Source organism: Hyperolius riggenbachi, chromosome 2 (genome assembly GCF_040937935.1).
Source record: "Hyperolius riggenbachi isolate aHypRig1 chromosome 2, aHypRig1.pri, whole genome shotgun sequence".
NCBI classification, from domain to species: domain Eukaryota; kingdom Metazoa; phylum Chordata; class Amphibia; order Anura; family Hyperoliidae; genus Hyperolius; species Hyperolius riggenbachi.
In genome coordinates, this window is record NC_090647.1 from 364,020,005 (window position 1) to 364,040,855 (window position 20,851).

The 20,851-nt window shown below is 43.6% G+C and overlaps 1 protein-coding gene across 1 annotated transcript in view; it reads left to right on the forward strand.

Moving 5' to 3' along the window:
• RSBN1 (round spermatid basic protein 1) overlaps window positions 1–20,851 on the forward strand; it is a 75,378-nt gene that overhangs the window by 25,295 nt on the left and 29,232 nt on the right. The window contains exons 2-5 of the mRNA XM_068269712.1: window positions 2,269–2,948; window positions 6,204–6,341; window positions 8,209–8,351; window positions 14,717–14,884. Of these exons, the coding sequence (XP_068125813.1) occupies window positions 2,269–2,948; window positions 6,204–6,341; window positions 8,209–8,351; window positions 14,717–14,884 (1,129 nt within the window). The remainder of the gene's footprint in view (window positions 1–2,268; window positions 2,949–6,203; window positions 6,342–8,208; window positions 8,352–14,716; window positions 14,885–20,851) is intronic.

Genomic DNA, 20,851 nt, shown 5'->3' on the forward strand with positions numbered 1-20,851 from the left:
GAGTACGGGGGTACCACGTGTGGCACTTTTTTACACCCTAAATATGCTAAGGGGCCCAAAGTCCAATGAGTACATTTAGGATTTCACAGGTCATTTTTGTTTCAAGATTACTCCTCACGGTTTAGGGCCCCTAAAATGCCAGGGCAGTATAGGAACCCCACAAGTGACCCCATTTTAGAAAGAAGACACCCCAAGGTATTCCGTTAGGAGTATGGTGAGTTCATAGAAGATTTTATTTTTTGTCACAAGTTAGCGGAAAATGACACTTTGTGAAAAAACAATTAAAATCAATTTCCGCTAACTTGTGACAAAAAAAATAACATCTTCTATGAACTCACCATACTCCTAACGGAATACCTTGGGGTGTCTTCTTTCTAAAATGGGGTCATTAGTGGGGTTCCTATACTGCCCTGGCATTTTAGGGGCCCTAAACCGTGAGGAGTAGTCTTGAAACAAAAATGACCTGTGAAATCCTAAAGGTACTCATTGGACTTTGGGCCCCTTAGCGCAGTTAGGGCGCAAAAAAGTGCCACACGTGTGGTATTGCCATACTCAGGAGAAGTAGTAGAATGTGTTTTGGGGTGTATTTTTACACATACCGATGCTGAGTGGGAGAAATCTCTCTGTAAATGGACAATTGTGTGTAAAAAAATAAATAAATAAATCAATCAATTGTCATTTATAGAGATATTTCTTCCACCCAGCATGGGTATGTGTAAAAATACACCCCAAAACACATTCTACTACTTATCCTGAGTACGGCAATACCACATGTGTAGCACTTTTTTGCAGCCTAACTGCGCTAAGGGGCCCAAAGTCCAATGAGCACTTTTAGGCTTTACAGGGGTGCTTACAAATTAGCACCCCCCACAATGCCAGGACAGTAAACACACCCCACAAATGACCCCATTTTGAAAAGTAAACACTTCAAGGTATTCAGAGAGGGGCATGGTGATTCCGTGGCAGATTTCATTTTTTTTTTTTTTTTGTCACAAACTGTCATTTTCCGCTAACTTGTGACAAAAAATATCTTCTATGAACTCACTATGCCTCTCAGTGAATACTTTGGGATGTCTTCTTTCCAAAATGGGGTCATTTGGGGGGGTATTTATACTATCCTGGAATTCTAGCCCCTCATGAAACATGACAGGGGGTCAGAAAAGTCAGAGATGCTTGAAAATGGGAAAATGCACTTTTTGCACCATAGTTTGTAAACGCTATAACTTTTACCCAAACCAATAAATATATGCTGAATGGGTTTTTTTTTTTTTTTTTTATCAAAAACATGTTTGTCCACACTTTTCGTGCTGCATGTATACAGAAATTTTACTTTATTTGAAAAATGTCAGCACAGAAAGTTAAAAAAATCATATTTTTGACAAAATTCGTGTCTTTTTTGATGAATATAATAAAAAGTAAAAATCGCAGCAGCAATCAAATAGCACCAAAAGAAAGCTTTTAGTGACAAGAAAAGGAGCCAAAATTCATTTAGGTGGTACATTGTATGAGCGCGCAATAAACCGTGAAAGCTCCAGTGGTCTGAATGGAAAAAAAGTGCCTGGTCCTTAAGGGGGGTAAAGCCCACGGTCCTCAAGTGGGTAAATTCTGCAGGAAATGCATCTAATTAGCCTGTTCCAAGCTGCATACAATCTACATTAAAGGGGTCCTCCAGAGGCTTCTACCCAAAAGCTTGAAATTTGGGCGCTGCCATATGTCATAATGTGAATTACAGCTACAGTGTAGCGGTGCTTAGTCAGTACCCCAGTGTCAATGGCAGCCTAGAGGGGGAATGGTAATTAACGCCATGGGGACTTTTGCAGGAGCAGGGTGAGCTGTTTTTCGGCTTTACCCTGCACACATTTTCTTTAATTACTTGTATGCTTCCTAACAATAATTATGAATTATCCCAGAGCATTCTAGGAGACCAGGTATTTCTCCTGGCTTTGGAATACAGAGTAAACAAACATTCCATTCTGATGCTCCTCGTCAGCAGTAAAGGTGCTGTCTGTGATCATTTTCAGAGTGTAAATCTAAATAATTTCTGACGTAATATTGTAAAAATAAATTCATTTATTACTTTATTTTCAGTGCAGTTCATTTTTATTTCTGTTCTGTGCTTTACAACAAAAGTAAATTCTTATTTTGTGTTAAACTTGCATTGTCTGGATGGGGTAAGTATAGTGAGTATGGGAAATGGGTAGTTGTGTAATCTAATTTTTATAGAATTTTTTTTTTTTTTATTTAAATACAAATGTACTTCTTCCATAGAATTTCCAGATGAGAATGGCAAATCCCAGCGAATACTCAATGATGACAATGCTTTACTTCTTAAGAAGCTCAAGAAAAAAAAGAAAAAGAAGCATAGAGATGATGTAAGGGTTAGGCGTCTAAAAATGTACAACAAAGAGGTTCAGACATTATGTGCTGGCTTGACCCGCATTAACCAGGAAGCCCTAGACCAAGCTGATGTGGGGGTAGAAATGGGCCAGGAGTCCAGCAGATATTTGAAAGACGAGCAGCTGTGCCGGTCAGATCTAGGTACTGAAGAGTACAGAGTTCCCCAGGAAGTTCAGATGCCTTTTGCATCTCATCAAGAGCACTGTATTCGTACAAGTATCCTAAAAACTGAATCTAAGTTCAGCAGGTTAATGCATGAAGAGAATCAATCAAATGGTGGAGCTCCAGTTTTACATGCTTACATGGATGAACTTTCCTTCTTGTCTCCTATGGAGATGGAGAGATTTGCTGAGGAGTTCCTGGAAAAGACATTTAATGAGAATGACAAGAATGCAGCCTACTATGCCTTGGCTATTGTGCATGGTGCTGCTGCTTACTTGCCCGATTTTCTGGACTACTTTGCTTTTAACTTTCCAAATACACCAGTTAAAATGGAGATCCTCGGCAAGAAAGACATTGAGACGACAACAATTGCAAACTTCCACACACAGGTAAATTTACCTATTTTTAATTATTTACTGTATTCTCCACAGTATAGGACTCTCCAGAATATAAGACACACCTAGGTTTAGAGGGCAAAAACCAGGGGGAAAAAATACACTAAACCTGGTGCGTCCATGTTCCAGGAGCTTCTTGTACATGGTCGCCTCCATGCGTCCCCCTTCTGCCCCAGCATGTGCCCGCTACCCCTAATCTGCTTCTCCCCCCCCCCCCCCCCCATGTGTTAAAAGTGTGTCTTTTTTAGCTGAAAATACGGTATTTGGATGTGCAACATGAAATATGAAGAATGAAAGAAATGCTGAGAATTCCCTGTGAGGTGATAGACCAGTCCAAAACCTGTCAGTTTTTTATTGCTTACGGACGGTGACATAGGAGAAAAGTACCGTATTTTCCGCCGTATAAGACGCTCCGGAATATAAGACGCACCTAGATTTAGAGGGCAAAAACCAGGGAAAAAAATGTATATACTAAACCTGGTGCGTCCATATTCCAGGAGCATCTTGTACATGACCTCCCCCAAATGGTGTCCCCCAAGTGTCCTCCTGAGTGCCCAATGTCTCCCACGTGTCCTGTGTGCTTCATGTGTCCATGTCTTCTTCTGTGTACCCCCTGTGGCCTTCTATGTGCCCACTGTCTCTCTCCTGTGTGCCCCATGTGTTCTCCTGTGTACCCCCTGTCTCCTGTGTGCCCACTGTCTCTCTCCTATGTGCCCCCGTCTTCTCCTGTGTACCCTCTGTGTCCTATGTGTCCACTGTCTCTCTCGTATGTGCCCCCTGTCTTCTCCTGTGTACCCCCTGTGTTCTATGTGCCCACTGTCTCTCTCCTGTGTGCTCCATGTCTTCTCCTGTGTACTTCCTGTATCTTTCCTGAGCGCCCCGTCTCCCTCGGGTACTTTTAAATGCCATTTCTGGTGTCCTCCTGTGTGCCCATGCCCCCCCCCCCCTCCCGCCTGTGCTATCCTCCTCTACTCAGTTTAGCCCCCCGTGTGTGCAGAGCAATCTGCCCCTGTGTGTGCAGAGCAATCTGCTATGTGCCCCCCCCCGCGCGCAACTCCACTCCCCCCCTATGCCGGCGCTATGCCTTTCTAATATACCGGCCTCTCCGCTATCCCCCTGTAACATTCTGGCCCCCCTCGTTTGCCTGCAGCGGCTTACCCGGTCAATGCCGCTACGAGGACTGCGGACACCCAGCTACTTCATACACGTCCTCTTGTGCGCGGCTTGATCGCGTCGCGATGACGCGATCAAGCCGCACACAAGAGGACGTGTATGAAGTAGCCGGGTGTCTGCAGTCCTCGTAGCGGCATTGACCGGGTAAGCCGCTGCCGGGAAACGAGGGGGGCCAGAATGTTACAGGGGGATAGCGGAAGCTGGTATATTAGAAAGGCATAGCGCCGGCATGCGGGGGGGGGGGGGGGCACATAGCAGATTGCTCTGCACACACAGGGGGCAGATTGCTCTGCACACACACGCTAAACTGATTAGAGGAGGATAGCACAGGCATGTGGCGGGAGAGGAGGGACAGGCAGGGAATCCCCAATGTGCCGGCGGTTCGTATCGGCGGGCGTTCGTAAGTCAGGGATTCCCTGCTTTTGCCGTATAAGACGCAGGGACTTTTTCTCCCCATTTTTTGGGGAGAAAAAGTGCGTCTTATACGGCGGAAAATACAGTAAATTTTTTTTTTTTTTTGTTGCATTTTACTCTTGGAGAAATGTACTTTCTTATAAATGTGTACAGTATAATCTCTTTGTAGCAAACGCCAAGGGACCGGGAAAAGTGGTTTTACTATATCGTGAATTGTCCTAAAAATGGCCCAGCATGCCCTGGTATACTCTCTCTGTTGCAAAGGAGCAACTCTGTCCTCCCATTGGAGGTACAGTACAAGCACAAACTTGCACCTTTGATGGACTACAAGGTTAAATATGCCTTAGTGCTACATAGCCAGGCTGGGCAAATTGCTGGCAGATTTTCCAGAGCTCCTTACAAATTGCAGTAGTGATTAGAGGCAGCCACTCGCTTCCTGTGAGTGGCTCCGATACTTCCGCAGGCGGGACTTGCAGCAAGTGCCCTGCAGCACACCATGGGTTTCACACTGATATGACGCATGCTCCACCAAATTTTTTTTATTAGATCTAGAGCCAGCGTCACGTAGGGGCCCAAAAAACATGTTTATCGGGTTTTACTCTGCCATGTGTTTCCCCCATAGACTTATAATAGAAATTGGCCAGGTCCTGGAGAGGTAGTTTACTATACCTGAATGTTTACTATACCCGAGTTTATTATAACGAGATCATACTGTATTTTAAATGTTATCATTTGTTGCGGTAGTAGTCCTTTCAGAATTTTCTCTAAGCATATTGCATGAACGGAATCCTTATGTCTGTATGCTTCAGTGAAGCCTCAGGTGCACCCTCTTTCATTCTCCTCATAGCTTATTTGATTGATGCCGTACATAAAGGATGATTGCACTAGACCAGGCTGGAATCTATGGATGAAATTTGCATGCAAGTCAGCATTATTCACCTTCTCTACATGATTTTGTGCTGGGCATGTGTAGCTCTCTGAGGCATTACATCATTATTGTATCACTTCATAGCACCTGAAAGAAAACCTTTTGCATTCATTTACAGATGTAGGTGCTACGCCTCAATGGCATTATGAAAACACATTAGGTTTTCTAAATGTTCTATGATGCCTTATGCACCCCGATGACACAGCTGTTTCTTTGTATCTTTACATACGTTTGTATTGGTGCATTTCCCTTCTTGATTGTAAAGGAGTACCCACAAGCGTAAATGTTGTAGGGTCTAGCAGCATATCACTAATAGCCATACAGAGGTCAATAATGGCTTGACATGCCAAGCCATAAATCTGTCCCTGATTCAGTTGTTACATAGCCCACTTGACACCCACTAGCATTGTACTGCTTGGTGCCTTTACAGTGCAGTGTGGCTTTTTTTTTTTTTTTTTTTTTCTTTTCTCCCTCAAGTGGAGATTTTATAAACTACGATAACTGCCAACTGTGTTAGATTACTCAAAATTGATCAGAGTTGATCAGGTACATTGGGGGCAATACATTTACATCGGCTTCTATTAAAGTTGTGAGCACAACTGTTACCCTATTTGTAAATGGTAACCCTTACCAGGACTGATTTTAAGTTTGTTTGTTTTTGTTTTAAAATCTGCACCACACACAATTCTAAACTCTAATACGATGTTCCCCATTTCTGTCTGTCCTTCCCATAGGTCAGCAGAACGTATTGCTGTGGAACATACAGAGCTGGTCCAATGAGACAAATAAGCCTGGTTGGAGCTGTTGATGAAGAGGTTGGAGACTTTTTTCCAGAGTTCTTAGACATGTTGGAAGAATCTCCATTTTTAAAGGTCAGTTTACATCCAAATCTTTATTTCACATTCTCAAATAACTAATCTAAAGTACACGCTGACGCTGACATACTCTTTTTCACATACTTAATGGCACTGTTTTTAAAGAGAAACTATTAGCAATAACATGCCCCCCCCCCCCCCCCCAAAAAAAAAAAAAATATGTAAGTAGATAAATACTTCCTCTACTTACATAACAGATGTATTGCAGTGTACTCGTTCCCCCTCCTCCCCGCACTTATTCTCAGCACAGCGGGGAGAATATATGCAGCTGGCACAGACTCACCTAATCATGGATCCAAGCGCTGCCGTTCCCATCTATTCTCTGCACTACCACCGGCGGCTGGAACCATTATTCCTGGAGTCTGTGCGCCGCCTTTATCCTTCTCCCAAAGTTCAGTGCGGGGAAGAAGGAGAATGCGGCGGTGGTGGGCGGCAGAAGGGGGGGGCGCGGACATGCCACTGGAGGAGGGGGGCAGAGGACAGTGACAGGAGATCGCCTCTGCCCCCCCTCCATGCGTTCTTACAGCGGCTACAACCACCGCAGACATGGGGAAACCAAAGCGGCTAATCGCAGTGCAGAGAGTGACAGAGGCTTCAGCCAATCAGGCTGATTCAGCCTGCCTGTCATTTCTGTTCTGCGGCCGTGCTGCCTGGGGGCATGGGGAGAGAAAAACCTCTTAGGAAAAAAAAACTATTTGCATTGCCTTATTAGCATCCTTTTTATCTATCTAACAGCCTAAAATAGAAAATAGATTTCATATATAATGCCTAACAGTTACTCTTTAAAGTTAATTTCATAGTGAGGCATCTTTTCAACTTCTTATATTGCGACTCTTCCAACTTGCTGTATTGGCCATTATGCACATATTGGTAGCTTAACCGGTACAGCCCCACTGTATTGTATATCTACGCCTCTGTAGACCTCACTACAGCACATACACGTATCAGGCTGTATGCAGTTAGCTTCTGCCCAACAGAAAGTGGAAAAATATCTCCAAGAGTGCCAGAAACAGCTGCTACTAATTTTACTTTTTGAGAGATAGTTAGGAAGATTTGGCTTCCCTCACTTCTGTCCCTGTCCCAGTGACTACTGACTTTCATGTTACAGGATTCCTTGCAGGACACAGGAATAGGAGCAATTAGGGGGAAGAGGTGCCCTGGTAGAATAAAAGCGTTTAAAAACAAAAAGGGAAACCTCAATGACAAAATCTTTGTAACTTACAAAAGATTTATTTATTTAGCACAGTCCTGTGCTAAATAATAAAAAATATTTTGTAAGTTACAAAGATTTTGTCATTGAGGTAAGCTACCTTTTCCTACAGGGTGCCGAGACACCCCTACTACATTTCTTACAGGAATAGGAAGTAAGGGAAAATCTTTCCAGTAAAGGCTGACCGTAGTGAAATACTGGAAAAAGTCCTTTGACACATTTTTCACTGTGCTGTCTTTGCTATACATTACTGGGGACAGCATATTCTTCCACAGTGCAAGTCTACAGAGCAATCCAGAGTCGTGATTTGCCACATACAGGGAGAAGGTCACACCAATGGTGGTTGGTAGATTGAGAAACTGTTGGCACTATCAGTATAGCCACAACCCTGGGCTGTTATTTCATGAGCTCTCTCTTTTTTTTTTTTTTTTTTTTTTTTTTTTTTTTTTTTTAGGAGTTCCTTTTAATACCTTCCCCCTAAAGCTCCCCTCCCCCCGATGTTCTTGATGTTCTTAAGTAGTACAATGAGCTGAATCCTTACTTTTTTCAGATTTATCAGCTTTTGTACCATTGTGTATGAGCTTGATGCAGAGTTCCATGTAGTAAGTCGCTGGATGTTTTGTAATCGTTTCTTTTGATGTGTGTTGTTGACAGATGACTTTACCATGGGGAACAATGTCTACACTTAAGCTTCAGTGTAGATCAAAGAGTGACGATGGTCCGATTATGTGGGTGAGGCCAGGAGAGCAAATGATCCCAACAGCAGACATGCCAAAATCTCCATTCAAACGTCGAAGGTATAGAACAGCCTTTTTAACCTGGGGAACCCATCAAATACTTTTTTGATCACAAGGAACACCTGCACAAGTTGGGGGAGTGGGGACTTATTTTGCAGGATGCATGGTCTTTCATAGTGGTTGTGGTTGTTCGTTGTAGCAGCCTTGTTGTTTAGCCACCCTTTCATGTTTCTTCCTTACAGTGTTTACTATTCTACTAAGGCATATTAGTGTTTGTTGCCATAGATCCCACAATTATAGTGCTTACCTATAACAGTACTCTTTATTACATAGCTTCTAATTATGTACCACACATTATCCTGCCTTCCTATTCTAATGTTTTTCATTACCGTAATTTGCTCCTTATTATTCTGACTTACTTTGTGCAGTACCCCCTTTTAAAGTGAGCCATATTATACTCTGCCCTCTATCCCCACCACACTCAGTGGCAAGCATACAATGATTAAAGAGGACATGGGAGCCAAAGAGGTACTTTTAAGCTTTTCTCAGCCTGCCACTATTGCAGAAGGGGAAAATGCTAAGTAACCCTGGGGTTCCATGGGACCCTGGTTAAAAAAGCCTGGTATAGAAGAGAGAAAAAAATGCTTCAACTGGGAGGAATATCAGAGTTTTCTCTGTCTTTTGTGTGTACGCACACATAAATAAACCTGATGAAGACATCACTGATACATTTTTAAGAATGTAAATCAGGATGAGGTAAGATATTTTAAAACGGGTAAACATTGACTAAATTATAAATAATGTAAGAAATGTTGTTGTACGAGGGCTGGAAGAAGCCCCTGGTAAGTAATAGGACACATCAGATTTTTCTCAGGTATCCTTTTAACCACTTTGGTACCAGCAGCCTCTGCCCCCTTAAGGACCAGAGGCTGCTGGCACGCTAAAACGACACATTCCAACGCATCGCCGCTCTGTCCCCGCCGCAGGCTGCTCTCTCTGACGGCAGAGCGATGTGCGCCGGTCAGGAGCCACTTTCATTTGCTCCTGACCCTGTCACTCGCGACAGGCGGCAGGCTGAGTAATCAAAATCCAGGCAAACGTCTTTGCAGGCGGCAGGCTGAGGGTAGTCAAAAGCCAGTAACAGGGCTGTGGAGTCAATACAAAAATAATCTGACTCCTCAGGTTAAAAAAAATTCCACGAAGCTGGCACCACCGAATGTAGTAAAAAGCTCTTTATTCAAACGTCATTAAAATGACATTCAGTCAATAATAAAATTTTTTTTTTTTTTTTTTTTTTTTTATTATTGACTGAATGTCATTTTAATGACGTTTGAATAAAGAGCTTTTTACTACATTCGGTGGTGCCAGCTTCGTGGAATTTTTGTTACTGGGTCACTAGGTACTGTGACCATGAGCTAAGGCACACAAAGGTCTTCTTGCATGGGTGCTTCTCCATTTTTGTGAATTGTGACTCCTCAGGTTAGTATTTCTCTGACTCCTTCTCTAATTTGCATATTACAATCTTGTTAATTGAAAGTATGAAACATAAAATGCATCTCTTAACTGTTAACGCTTAGGAATTTTAAAAGACAACTGAACTGAGAGGTATATGGAGGCTGCATTATTTATTCCCTTTTAAACAATACCAGTTACTTGGCTATCCACCTGATCTTCTCCCTCTAATATTTTTAGACCAAAAAGCCCTCCTACTAATAAGCAATGCTGGGTGAAATTTGCCTTCTTAAAACAGAAGGAAATTTGCAATAATTCAGCTATAAGTGAACATTTATGGTTGCCCACAATGCACCACTACTGAATATGCAAATTCCAAACCCTATCCCATACAACCATATCAATCCCTGCCATGTACTGATGAGGGCTGAAACGGGCTGTGTACATGTGGGGTTGGTGTTGCTGTGTAATATTTAAAGCTATAGGCTTGCTAGACAACAGCGGTTCTGGATGCTTGCCGGGCTTACAGGGGCGAAAAAGGAATAATTGCATATTCAGTAGTGGTGCATTGTGGGTAACCACAAATGTTCACTTATAGCTGAATTATTGCTAATTTTTCTGTTTTTAAGAAGGAAAATTTCACCAAGTAATACTTTTAGTCATAGACTTATGCCTCGTTCCCATCATATGCACTTCCGTGCGCATTTGGAAGCGCATATGACATGGTAACATGCAAGAACGGCAGAAGAGTATAGACAGCCCTTCTGCCGTTCACATCAAATGCGCTACGCAGCAGTACGATGCGCTATGATGCACTTGTATACTGCTGCGTGCATTCTGCCCGCAAGCACATAGCTGACCCATTCACTGTCAATGGATGGGATCAGCAGTGCAGCGGGTAGCAGTGCAGATGGTGTGCGATCGTACGCGCTGCATTCTGATCACAAGGCCGTCTGCACTACATAGATGTGAACGAGGCCTTAAACTAGTCCTTGGTAAGAGTACTTGTAGAAGCTACAGACAGGAACAAAGAAAATCTATCAGGCCCTAGGCAATGTAACTGTGGATACATGTAATGCTGGATACACACGTTGCGTTTCCGCGTCGATGCGGTTATTTCCAACATGTCCGATTCGCAGGTTGATGGATCATTAGGTCGATTTGCCATACTTTACATGGCATTCGACCTAAAAATAATCGAAATGCTCGGAAATAATCGAATCGAACGCGGAAACGCAACGTGTGTATCCAGCATAAGAGTGATGTGCAAGTACTGTGCAGAAGAATGAGGGGATTCTTCCTCCTTTACACATTCTTCATGCACAATCTGAACCAGGTTTATGGGTGATAGACAACACCTTTTTGTGTTTAATGTGCACAACATTCTCAGTGGTTTCCCTGCAGCTCTGTGGTAGAGTATAGTACTACTGTGTAACTTAAAGTAAACCTGAGACAGATGAAAGTTTTATACATACCTGGGGCTTCCTCCAGCCCCCTTCAGGCTAATCAGTCCCTTGCTGTCCTCCTCCACCTGGATCTTCTGCTATGGGTCCAGGTCCTTGAGCCAGTCGGGCGTAGTGCGCATGCACACACTCCGCTGCCAGGAACGTACTACACCTGCGCAGCACTATTGCGCAAAATGCTCCTGGCTGTGGAAGAGGCACGTGGCCGGACTGCACTGACTGGCTGAATTACCGGGATTCATAGCAGAAGATCAAGGTTGTGGAAGAGGACAGTGAGAGACTGATTTGCCTGAAGGGGGCTGGATGAAACCCCCAGGTATGTATAAAACTTTTTTTCACCCGTCTCTGGTACCCTTTAATTTTTAGTCGCCAAACCAAATTTTAACATATCAAATTATTTGATTTCATGAGCAGAAGTGCATAAATTTGCATCAACGCAGAATTCTTTGCATCTCATTGACCATCTCTTAGTGATGCAGCTACACATCCTGATTATTCTTACAGCACAGATGTTATTTAGTATATATAAAAGATTCCTGTGTACACATCAATATACAGTCACAATCAGATATGTATATCTGACTTTAAAAATACGGGGACTGCTTTATTGAAGTAGCTCAAGTGTGGCTGGATAGTGTACTGGTTAAGGGCTCTGCCTTTGACATGGGAGAGGGTTTCGAATCCTGGCTAGGTCAAGTACCTATTCAGTAAGGAGTTCAAGGCAAGACTCCCTAACACTGCAGGGTGGCCTCTTGAGCGCGTCCCAGTGGCTGCAGCTCTTGAGCGCTTTGAGTCTGACAGGAGAAAAGCGCTATACAAATGTTTCGATTATTATTAACTATTTTTGATTGGTTTATTTCATTTTTGTGGGCGAAGCACAGCTATTACTGTATATATAATTTATGATGACTTATCTGAGAAATATATTTTATCATATTGTCTATATTAATAAGTTTCAATTCATTAGGAGTCTGAGTCAGTGCATTTTTTTTTTTTTTTTTTTTTTTTTTTCCCCCCCCAAATGCAAAATTTGCTCCGACTCCACAGCCCTGAACAGTAAGGCAGAAGCACTTAGCGCCTAAGCATGTGGGAACCAAATGGCTATATTGTTAAGCTCATTTGAAAGCACAGGACGTTATTGGACATCTCTGCCATGTCAGTCAGGTGACACAAGGAAGAGATCAAATTACAACTTGTGAGAGGAGACAAATGAGGAGGAATTAGACAGGCTAAACCCTGTATATCTCTCTCTCTCTCTCTCTCTCTCTCTCTCTCTCTCTCTCTCTCTCTCTCCTCTCACCTCACCTCACCTCACCTCACCTCACCTCACCTCACCTCACCTCACCTTACCTGCACACGCATATACACACTGGTTAGCACAGTATACTGGTGTGACGATATACCGTGGTTTGTGCATGGTAATCATAGCATGAACAATCTTGTTTTCAGGGGTGGGCGTGGTAACCAAGGGGGCAGGGCGACATAGCAACGAACGCTCGAATAGCGGCGGAAATAAGTAAATACTCGCTGGCTCGCTGTCATCCACGCTGTACTGGCTTCATTCTCCTACCTGTTCTTGCCTCACATTTCCCTGACACCACCGCGCCCCCCGGGCGCTATTGCAAGGAGATGGAATTAAGAACAGGAAGTAGAATGAAGCCAGTAAAGCGTGAGGACTGGCCCAGCAAGTGAGTATTTGTCACCCCCGCTGCTACATTCTTACCCCCCCCCCCCTCTATACTGCGGGCACCTACATCTATCCCTGCCTACCTATGCTGCGGCTACCTATCCTGCCAACACATAGCTCTGGCTACCTATGCTGCAGCCACCTACTACTGGGGTGGGGGCATATTATTATTTAATGTAAGGGGTGCGGGTCCAAATAATTGTGTAATACTGTCATACTGTTTTGTTTATTTTATGGTTATCATACCGTGGTATTTCATACTGTTGCAACCCTAATACACACAGCCGATCACACGTGGGATGCCAAAACGGAAGGGAGCATAGGAAATGTTACCGCTTTCGTTTTACCAGTTTTCAAGGGGGGCGGGGCGACGAACGCACAAACAGCGGCGGAGATAAGTAAATACAGTATTCACTTGCTGTCAGCCTCGTCCTCCACGCTGTACTGGCTTCATTCTACTTCCTGTTCTTGCTTCACATAGGAAATGTTTCTGCTCTGGGCTGCTCGGAGTTACTGCCAGGGAAGTTTAAAATACCTATTCATAATAGCTGCAATTAAAAATTGTAGCAAAAAGTAGGTGAAAAAGTACTTAGTTATAGAGGGTTGTCTGAAAGAAAATAAAGTTCTCAATCACTCACTCACTCACTCACACTCTCTCACACACACACTCATTATTTTTTCCTCATGGATTTCCTAGGTTGAACAGCGATAGTTGTATGTTTTTGGAATGAGGTCATTACAAATGAAGTAAAACTATAACTTTCTTGGATTGTTAGGCAGGAGTCTGTTTTGTTTGAACCAGGGGCATAACAATAGACTCTGCAAGGGATGCAGCCGCAGGGGGGACCAGAAGCCACAGGGGGCCCCATCCTGAGAGACTGATAACTATGGGTACGGAGAGTAAAACTTTTCTATTCTCTGCACAACTGTTCTAATGACTGCATCTGCTCAGCTACTGATAACAAATTATTCAAAGTGTTGTAGACAGAGATTTGTAGATAGTCCCTATTCAGTGTGCAGCTGGCTCCTCTGTACAGCACCCAGCCCAAAACCTCTCTACCCCTCCCCAAGTGCTGTGTTCTGTAGTGATGCTGGAAAAGTCTGCAGAGCCAGTTCTGTTCCATCAGAGATGGACAGAGTGAGTGTAATAAGCTACGGCTGAGAGCACAATCGTCTGTCAGTTTTCCGTATGCGTTTTCTGTACACCATGTGTGTCTGTATGAGTGAAAACATGCACGTTTTATCACAACTAATGTAATTGATAAAGAAAATGCCTGCAATGCTTTACTGCTGTCAGTATTTATCTGCACGGGCAAAACATGCTCTAGCCAATTGAATAACATTGGTTCTCAGTTTCCTGAGAAAGCAGGGGGTGGGTTGGCGGGAGGGGGCCCCATCCAAAGTTTCGCAGGGGGGCCCAGTGATTTCTAGTTACGCCCCTGGTTTGAACCTTTATGAAAAAGTAGAAAGCCACTTGGTGCCGTAGTTAGCAGGGCTGTGGAGGCTGAGTCGGAGCAATTTTGGGTACCCGAAGTCTGAGTGTGGTTTTATAAACTGAAGAGTCGGGAGACGGAAGCTTTTTGTACTAAATCCACAGCCCTGGTAAATATTAGACTAAGGAGTCGGAGCTATTTTGGGTAGCTGGAGACAGAGTTGGAGTCGGCAGTTTCATAACTGCGGAGACTGAGTTGGAGTCGGATGATTTTTGTACCGACTCCGCAGCCCTGGTAGTTAGTATATCTTGCACTCTTATCAATTTGGTAAACTTTTTTTTTTTTTTATCTTCCGTTTTTTAATATGGTCTTTATTTTGTGTTTTTGCAGATCTATGAATGAGATAAAGAACTTGCAATATCTGCCTCGCACTAGTGAACCTAGAGAGGTCCTTTTCGAAGACAGAACCAGAGCGCACGCAGATCACGTTGGTCAAGGTTTTGATTGGGAGAGTACAGCAGCTGTGGGGGTTTTAAAGGCTGTACAGTTTGGAGAATGGTAAGATTCTGAAGTGGAAACCCACAAACCTGTGTCCTTATACTTTATGCCTGATGAGCTTCAGAACAGACAGCTTGGTCAGATTGAGGGGATTATTTTATTTGTTATATGATTGGGAAGGGGGTGGCATGCAAAGGACCTCTGGTGGGTGAAGGAAGATATGCGCTAGGATAGTCTAAGCCAGCAGATAAGTAGAGCAGAGACACTTAGATATGAGATTGTTTTTCTGTGTGCAATATTCTAAAATCAACATCCATGTTGTGTCAGCACATGCAGTTTATGATTTTATGCCTCTTTGAGTCTATTTCCTCACTGTCTGATATTTCCTAATATATGGACATTCATGCACCACAGCTTGGGTATTAAAAGGCATCAGAATCAGGAAACTATAGACCTGTAACCTTAATGTCAGTTGTGTTTGTGTGTAAACTGAAGGTATTCTAAGGGATGCTATACAAAATTTTATATAGCACAAAATTTAGTTTCAGTCAACATCCGTTTACTAAAGACAGGTCTTGTCCATGAATCTGCTCAGCTTTTTGTGGTAATTGCAAATTTAGATCCTGGGAAAGCAGAAGATGTGGTATACTTGGAGATTGCAAAGGTTTTGACACTGTTCCCCCTAAGACTGCGTAGAGAATTGGTTAAGGGACAGGAGGCAAGGAGTGGTAGTAAACAGATCATTGTTAAAGAGAACCCGAGGCGGGTATTTTAAACCTTAAAGGGAACCTGAAGCGATTAAAATTATTTAAAATAAACACATAAGGGGGCGGAGCTAGCAATGGCCGCGTGAGGACGCTTCTTCTAAGGGCTCCCTTCTCACCCCAGCTTAACAGATCGCTAGACAGAGCAATTCCCTCCGTTCCAGTCCCAAATTATGCCAGGAAGGTCCAAGAACACTAAGGGCACAGATACCCCACGAAAACTAACATCGACGACTCACCCCAAGGTAACTCAATACCTCCGGAGAAACGAGGCTACTCAGACGCCTGTTAAGATGGCCGACACCTCGTCTCCCGCTACCAAGGCCCAGAAGAGATCGGAAACAGACGAGTCTACAGCCAAATCTCTAAGCGAGATTCGAGACTACTTATACAACTTACCCACCAAGGCAGACCTGGAAGAGCTGGGCACTCGTATTACCAACGCTACACGAGCGGAACTCCAAGACTTACAAGAAGAGGTCATAGATCATGGCGGACGTATAGCGGCACTTGAGGCCCAAACCAGCACCATGCAAGCTGAAATAAAGACTGACGGAACAGAATGAGAAGCAAAAGGCGGTGAACACCACACTTCGATCTGGTCTAGAGGATTTACAAAATAAAAGCCGGCGCTGTAACATTAGAATCAGGGGATTGCCTGAATCTGTTTCCACACAACAGCTAGCGCCAGTAATGGCGCCCATCTTTAATTCCCTGCTAAAACAGCCAGATGACGCCATCTTAAAATTTGACCGCATCCACCGGGCTCTTCGTCCACAGCCCTCACCGGATGGCCCCCCGAGAGATGTCATATGCCGCCTCCACCACTATACCATTAAAGATGCAATCATGCAAGCGGCAAGGAAGGCAGGCCATATTGAACACTAAGGTCATAAGCTGCTCTTGTTTCAAGACCTCGCGCCGAACACGCTCGCACAGAGAAGGGCCTTACAGCCGTTGTTGAAGGTTCTGCAGGATGAAGAAATCACATACAAATGGGGATTTCCGTTTCAACTCCATATCACTAAGCAAGATAAGTCCTTTACTCTCCGCTTACCGTCAGACCTTCCTGATCTTTTCCGTGAGCTCGACATACTACCAGTTGAACTACCGGAATGGCAGCCGGATCAAATGGCTACAGGCCTACCTCAACGCCAGCGCAGACAGAGGCCGGACAAACGGCAACAACTGCGCCAACAAACGGAGTGAAGCAGCTCGATATGGCACATTGGTCCGCGGAAACAGATAAGTACTCACAATGGGTTCTTCCCTGGATCATACGCACTTTGACATTATTCACCCTTTATCCCTCAATTGGTTTTTCATTTGTCGCTACAAGGAGAGGGGGAATCCACATGGGAATGTTACCATAGCATATCCAATATATAACTTATACTAAACGAACTTTCCCCGCTGGATTCTCCATAAAGCCGCAAGGTTGCAGACTTTGGAGAGGGGACATAGGGGTTTGGAAGGGACAAGGCGCCTCTTATATAAGGGGCACATTATGAGAGGAAACTAGCTGTTTTGATGCCTGAAACTTTGACACTCATTGTTTGTCTTCCTCATGCGGACTGGATATTCTACAGCCTAAAAAGTGGGGCCTGGATATAAGACATGACCTCACAGAGACGGGGGGAGAATATTTCCCTATGGAGAGTAAATTAAGCACGCTGCCTGAAGATCGGGCCCACATAATGCATATTTGATTCTTCTGACACATATCTTGTTTTATTTGTGGATTGAAGCTATGTTGTATATAGGTTTGGGAGAAAGTTAATTAATGAGTGGGGTGGGGTTCCCCGTGGTGTGACATCCGACCCATACCCCGGGAAGTATTTTTGCACCCCCCAGCACCGGGCACCTGTGACAGGCTATATGGATGTCTCACTGTGGAGACCACCTCTTATCTACCACTATGTGATCAGTCCCCTGCCTACGGCTGCTCGACAGTAACGGACAGACCGGAATATACATCCCGCAGCACACTTTGATAGGCAGCAATTCTTAAGCCGGACTCTCCCCCGATACATATATACATAGTAGACCCCAATACCAGCATTAACCATATTGTCCGTAACATCTACCCTACCCATGCTCAGTGCCCTCTCCTTCATATATACAATATCTCTCCAAGTAGCTTAACCTATTAAGGGTTGTCTTCTACATTGACAGGTCCATGGGTGAATCTCAATGATCAGGTGGTAATCTATATTACGATTTAGTTTTAAGCTAGTATGTTGGCAGTTCTTTAGTTCTGTTAAAGGGACAGCACCAGATGCACGTTCACTTTTGCCCACCTTAAAAGGTGGGTATGATTGCTCTGTTCGGGCGAATTATAGGGGGGGGGGGGTTTAAGACTCAAGGTAATGTTATTTTAAATCTAAGCTTTATCTGCACAAAATGTGGTTGGGGTGGGGAGGGGATTGCCCTTCTTCACGACGGTTTATGGTATCCTATATCCCTCGTAGGAGATTCCTGTTCACACAGGAAGCAAGGATGGTTAAAACCCTTTTGATAGGGGTTATCCTTTATGTGAAGTTTAGCAATGTAAAAATGCAAACTACAGATGTGTTAGAACTGTTTGGGTTTCTGTTTGAACCCAATGGGTTTCCTCTGGTCGCCTCCCCCAGCCGAGCTACGCACTTTGAACCATTAATATGGATTACATGAAAATTCTTACCATAAACGCCAAGGGCCTCAACATTCCCGAAAAAAGGAATATTCTCATGAGGGATGTCTGGGCACAAAGGGCACAAATTGTCTTCATACAGGAGACTCATTTTAGGGGAGACACTCACCCTAAATTACGAAATAGACGATTCCCCATCTCTTTTTACAGCAATTCCCCGAATTCTAAAACTAAGGGGACAGCTATCCTCATCAGTAATGATCTCCCCTTTACTGCTATTGATACTAAGTCGGATCCACAAGGAAGATACCTTCTGCTAAAGTGCCTAATTAAAGACCGAAAGTACACACTGGGATCTATATACTCACCCAATGTGGATCAAGACAAATTCCTACTCAAATTTCTCTCAGAAATGGAGGCCTTTGCAGAGGGTAGTATTATTTTAGGGTGAGACCTGAACGTGGCACTTAACCCTGCCCTAGACACCTCTCATGGGAAATGCTGTATATCATACGCGAAATTAAATAAGATGAAACGAGCCATAAACGATAAACAACTCGTGGATATTTGGAGGGCGACACATCCTAACACCAAAGACTACACCTTCTACTCAGCAATGCACGGGATATATACTAGACTCGATTACATTTTGATATCCCACAACCTATTATCAGAATTTATAACGGCAGACATAGGAGTAATTTCATACTCAGACCACGCACCCGTCCATATGACAGTTAATTGTAAAGCAAAACGAGATACGCCATTTACCTGGCGACTCAATACTTCTATGATCCGAGAGGAAGGTGACGTGAAGGAGATACAAAGCAAAATAAAGGACTTCTTTGACCTTAATGATGTAGAGGATGTGTCGCCCGCCATTTTATGGGAAACTCACAAATGTGTAATGAGGGGTATTTTAATCACACGGGGTACCAAACAGAAAAAAGAAAGAGGGAAATTAATCAAGAAGCTACTAGATGAGATCTGTGCCCTTGAACAAACACATAAAAATCAACCGACTGAACCGATCCTCCTAAAACTGCTAGAGGTTAGACGCCAACTTAACAAGATGTTACAAGATCAAGCGAAACAAGCTGCACAGAGATGCCAACATACATACTTCTTACATGGCAACAAATCAGGTAAGCTGTTAGCACGCGCCCTGAAACAGCAACAGCAAAAAACATATGTTTCACATATCATAGACCGTAAGGGCAAAAAACACATCAGGAGTGAATCTATTGCTAACACTTTTAAAGAATTTTATCACAACCTCTATAATCTGACTAAAAACTTAGACGGGAAAGTCAAAACCCCTAATGTATCAGATATCAGGGAATATATAACTAATTCCAATATGCCTAAATTGACGGAGGAAATGAAAAAAGAGATGGAAGCTCCATTTACTGAACTAGAGATACGGAAGGTTATCATGAGTCTTAAAGCAGGAAAGGCTCCAGGGCCGGATGGATTCCCTGCCGAGTATTATAAAAAAATACAAGGATACGCTATCACCATACCTATGTAAATTATTTAATAGACTAGCGGAGGGAGACCCGAGAGTGGCTTTGCCGGCCCAATCCTTGGAATCACACATCACGGTGATTGCCAAACCAAACAAAGATCCTGCTGCATGTGGAAGTTACAGGCCAATATCGTTACTTAAAGGACTTACGAGGCGAAAATCAGAAAAAATGTTAGTTACCTTATTGTAATATCACACCTCAGGGCAGACGATCAGTGCCTCCCCTGTCAGTTTCAGGCGTTCTGTTACCTAAATCCAGGATACATTACAGGCCCCGACCCTCTGCAGGGTCGCCTGAACTGATGAGCTAAGAATTGCCGCTTTAGTTTCAAAACTTTTTTATTGAGTAGCAATAAAAGTCATAGGCAGAGATAAAGAACCATCAAATAACAATAGATAACGTTATCATACATCACATAGAATCACAATTAGCAGAATCAGGGTTAACAGTTTCCAGACGTGCCAAAGGCAGAGATAGTCCTTAAGGGAGGCAGGCTGGGACACTTCAAATGGTACATAATGTCTATTGTGACCGAACTGAGCGGAGTTGTAGCTAAGAAACATAGCAGTAGAAGGCCAGTGGAGTCCTTTTGACAAAAAAGTGAACCTGTCGAGATCCCAGCCTGTGCAACTAGAAGGTCTGGCATTATTGACTATGTGGTGTGCAGGTCAAAGCATAGAAAAAACCAAAAAGAAAAAAAAGAATTTTAACAGGAGAGAAGTTTGACTGCTCACGTTGGGACTCAGGGGGATTTTTTGTCTACAAGGTTCTGCTCAATAGTAGGAAGGATTATAATGCCTGTAGAGCGCTCTGGACCCCTAAGGGTGAGTTCAGCTGGGTCCATGGATGCCAGATTTTTTCAAAGTGGTGAGTCCTGTCCCAAAGATTGGCTTTAATCTTTTCGTTAATCATTGTGGTATGGATACGGGCAAGTACACATTGAAAGGATAAGGTCTGCTTGAGCCATTGCGAGGCAATATAAGTCTTGGTAGCATTCATAATGAACTGTATGAGTTTGTGTTGGGAATGGGGCATCTTTTCAGGTTGTAAGCCCAGAAGGCATATAGCTGGATCAGTTCGTAGGTGGAGTGAGAGTGTTGAA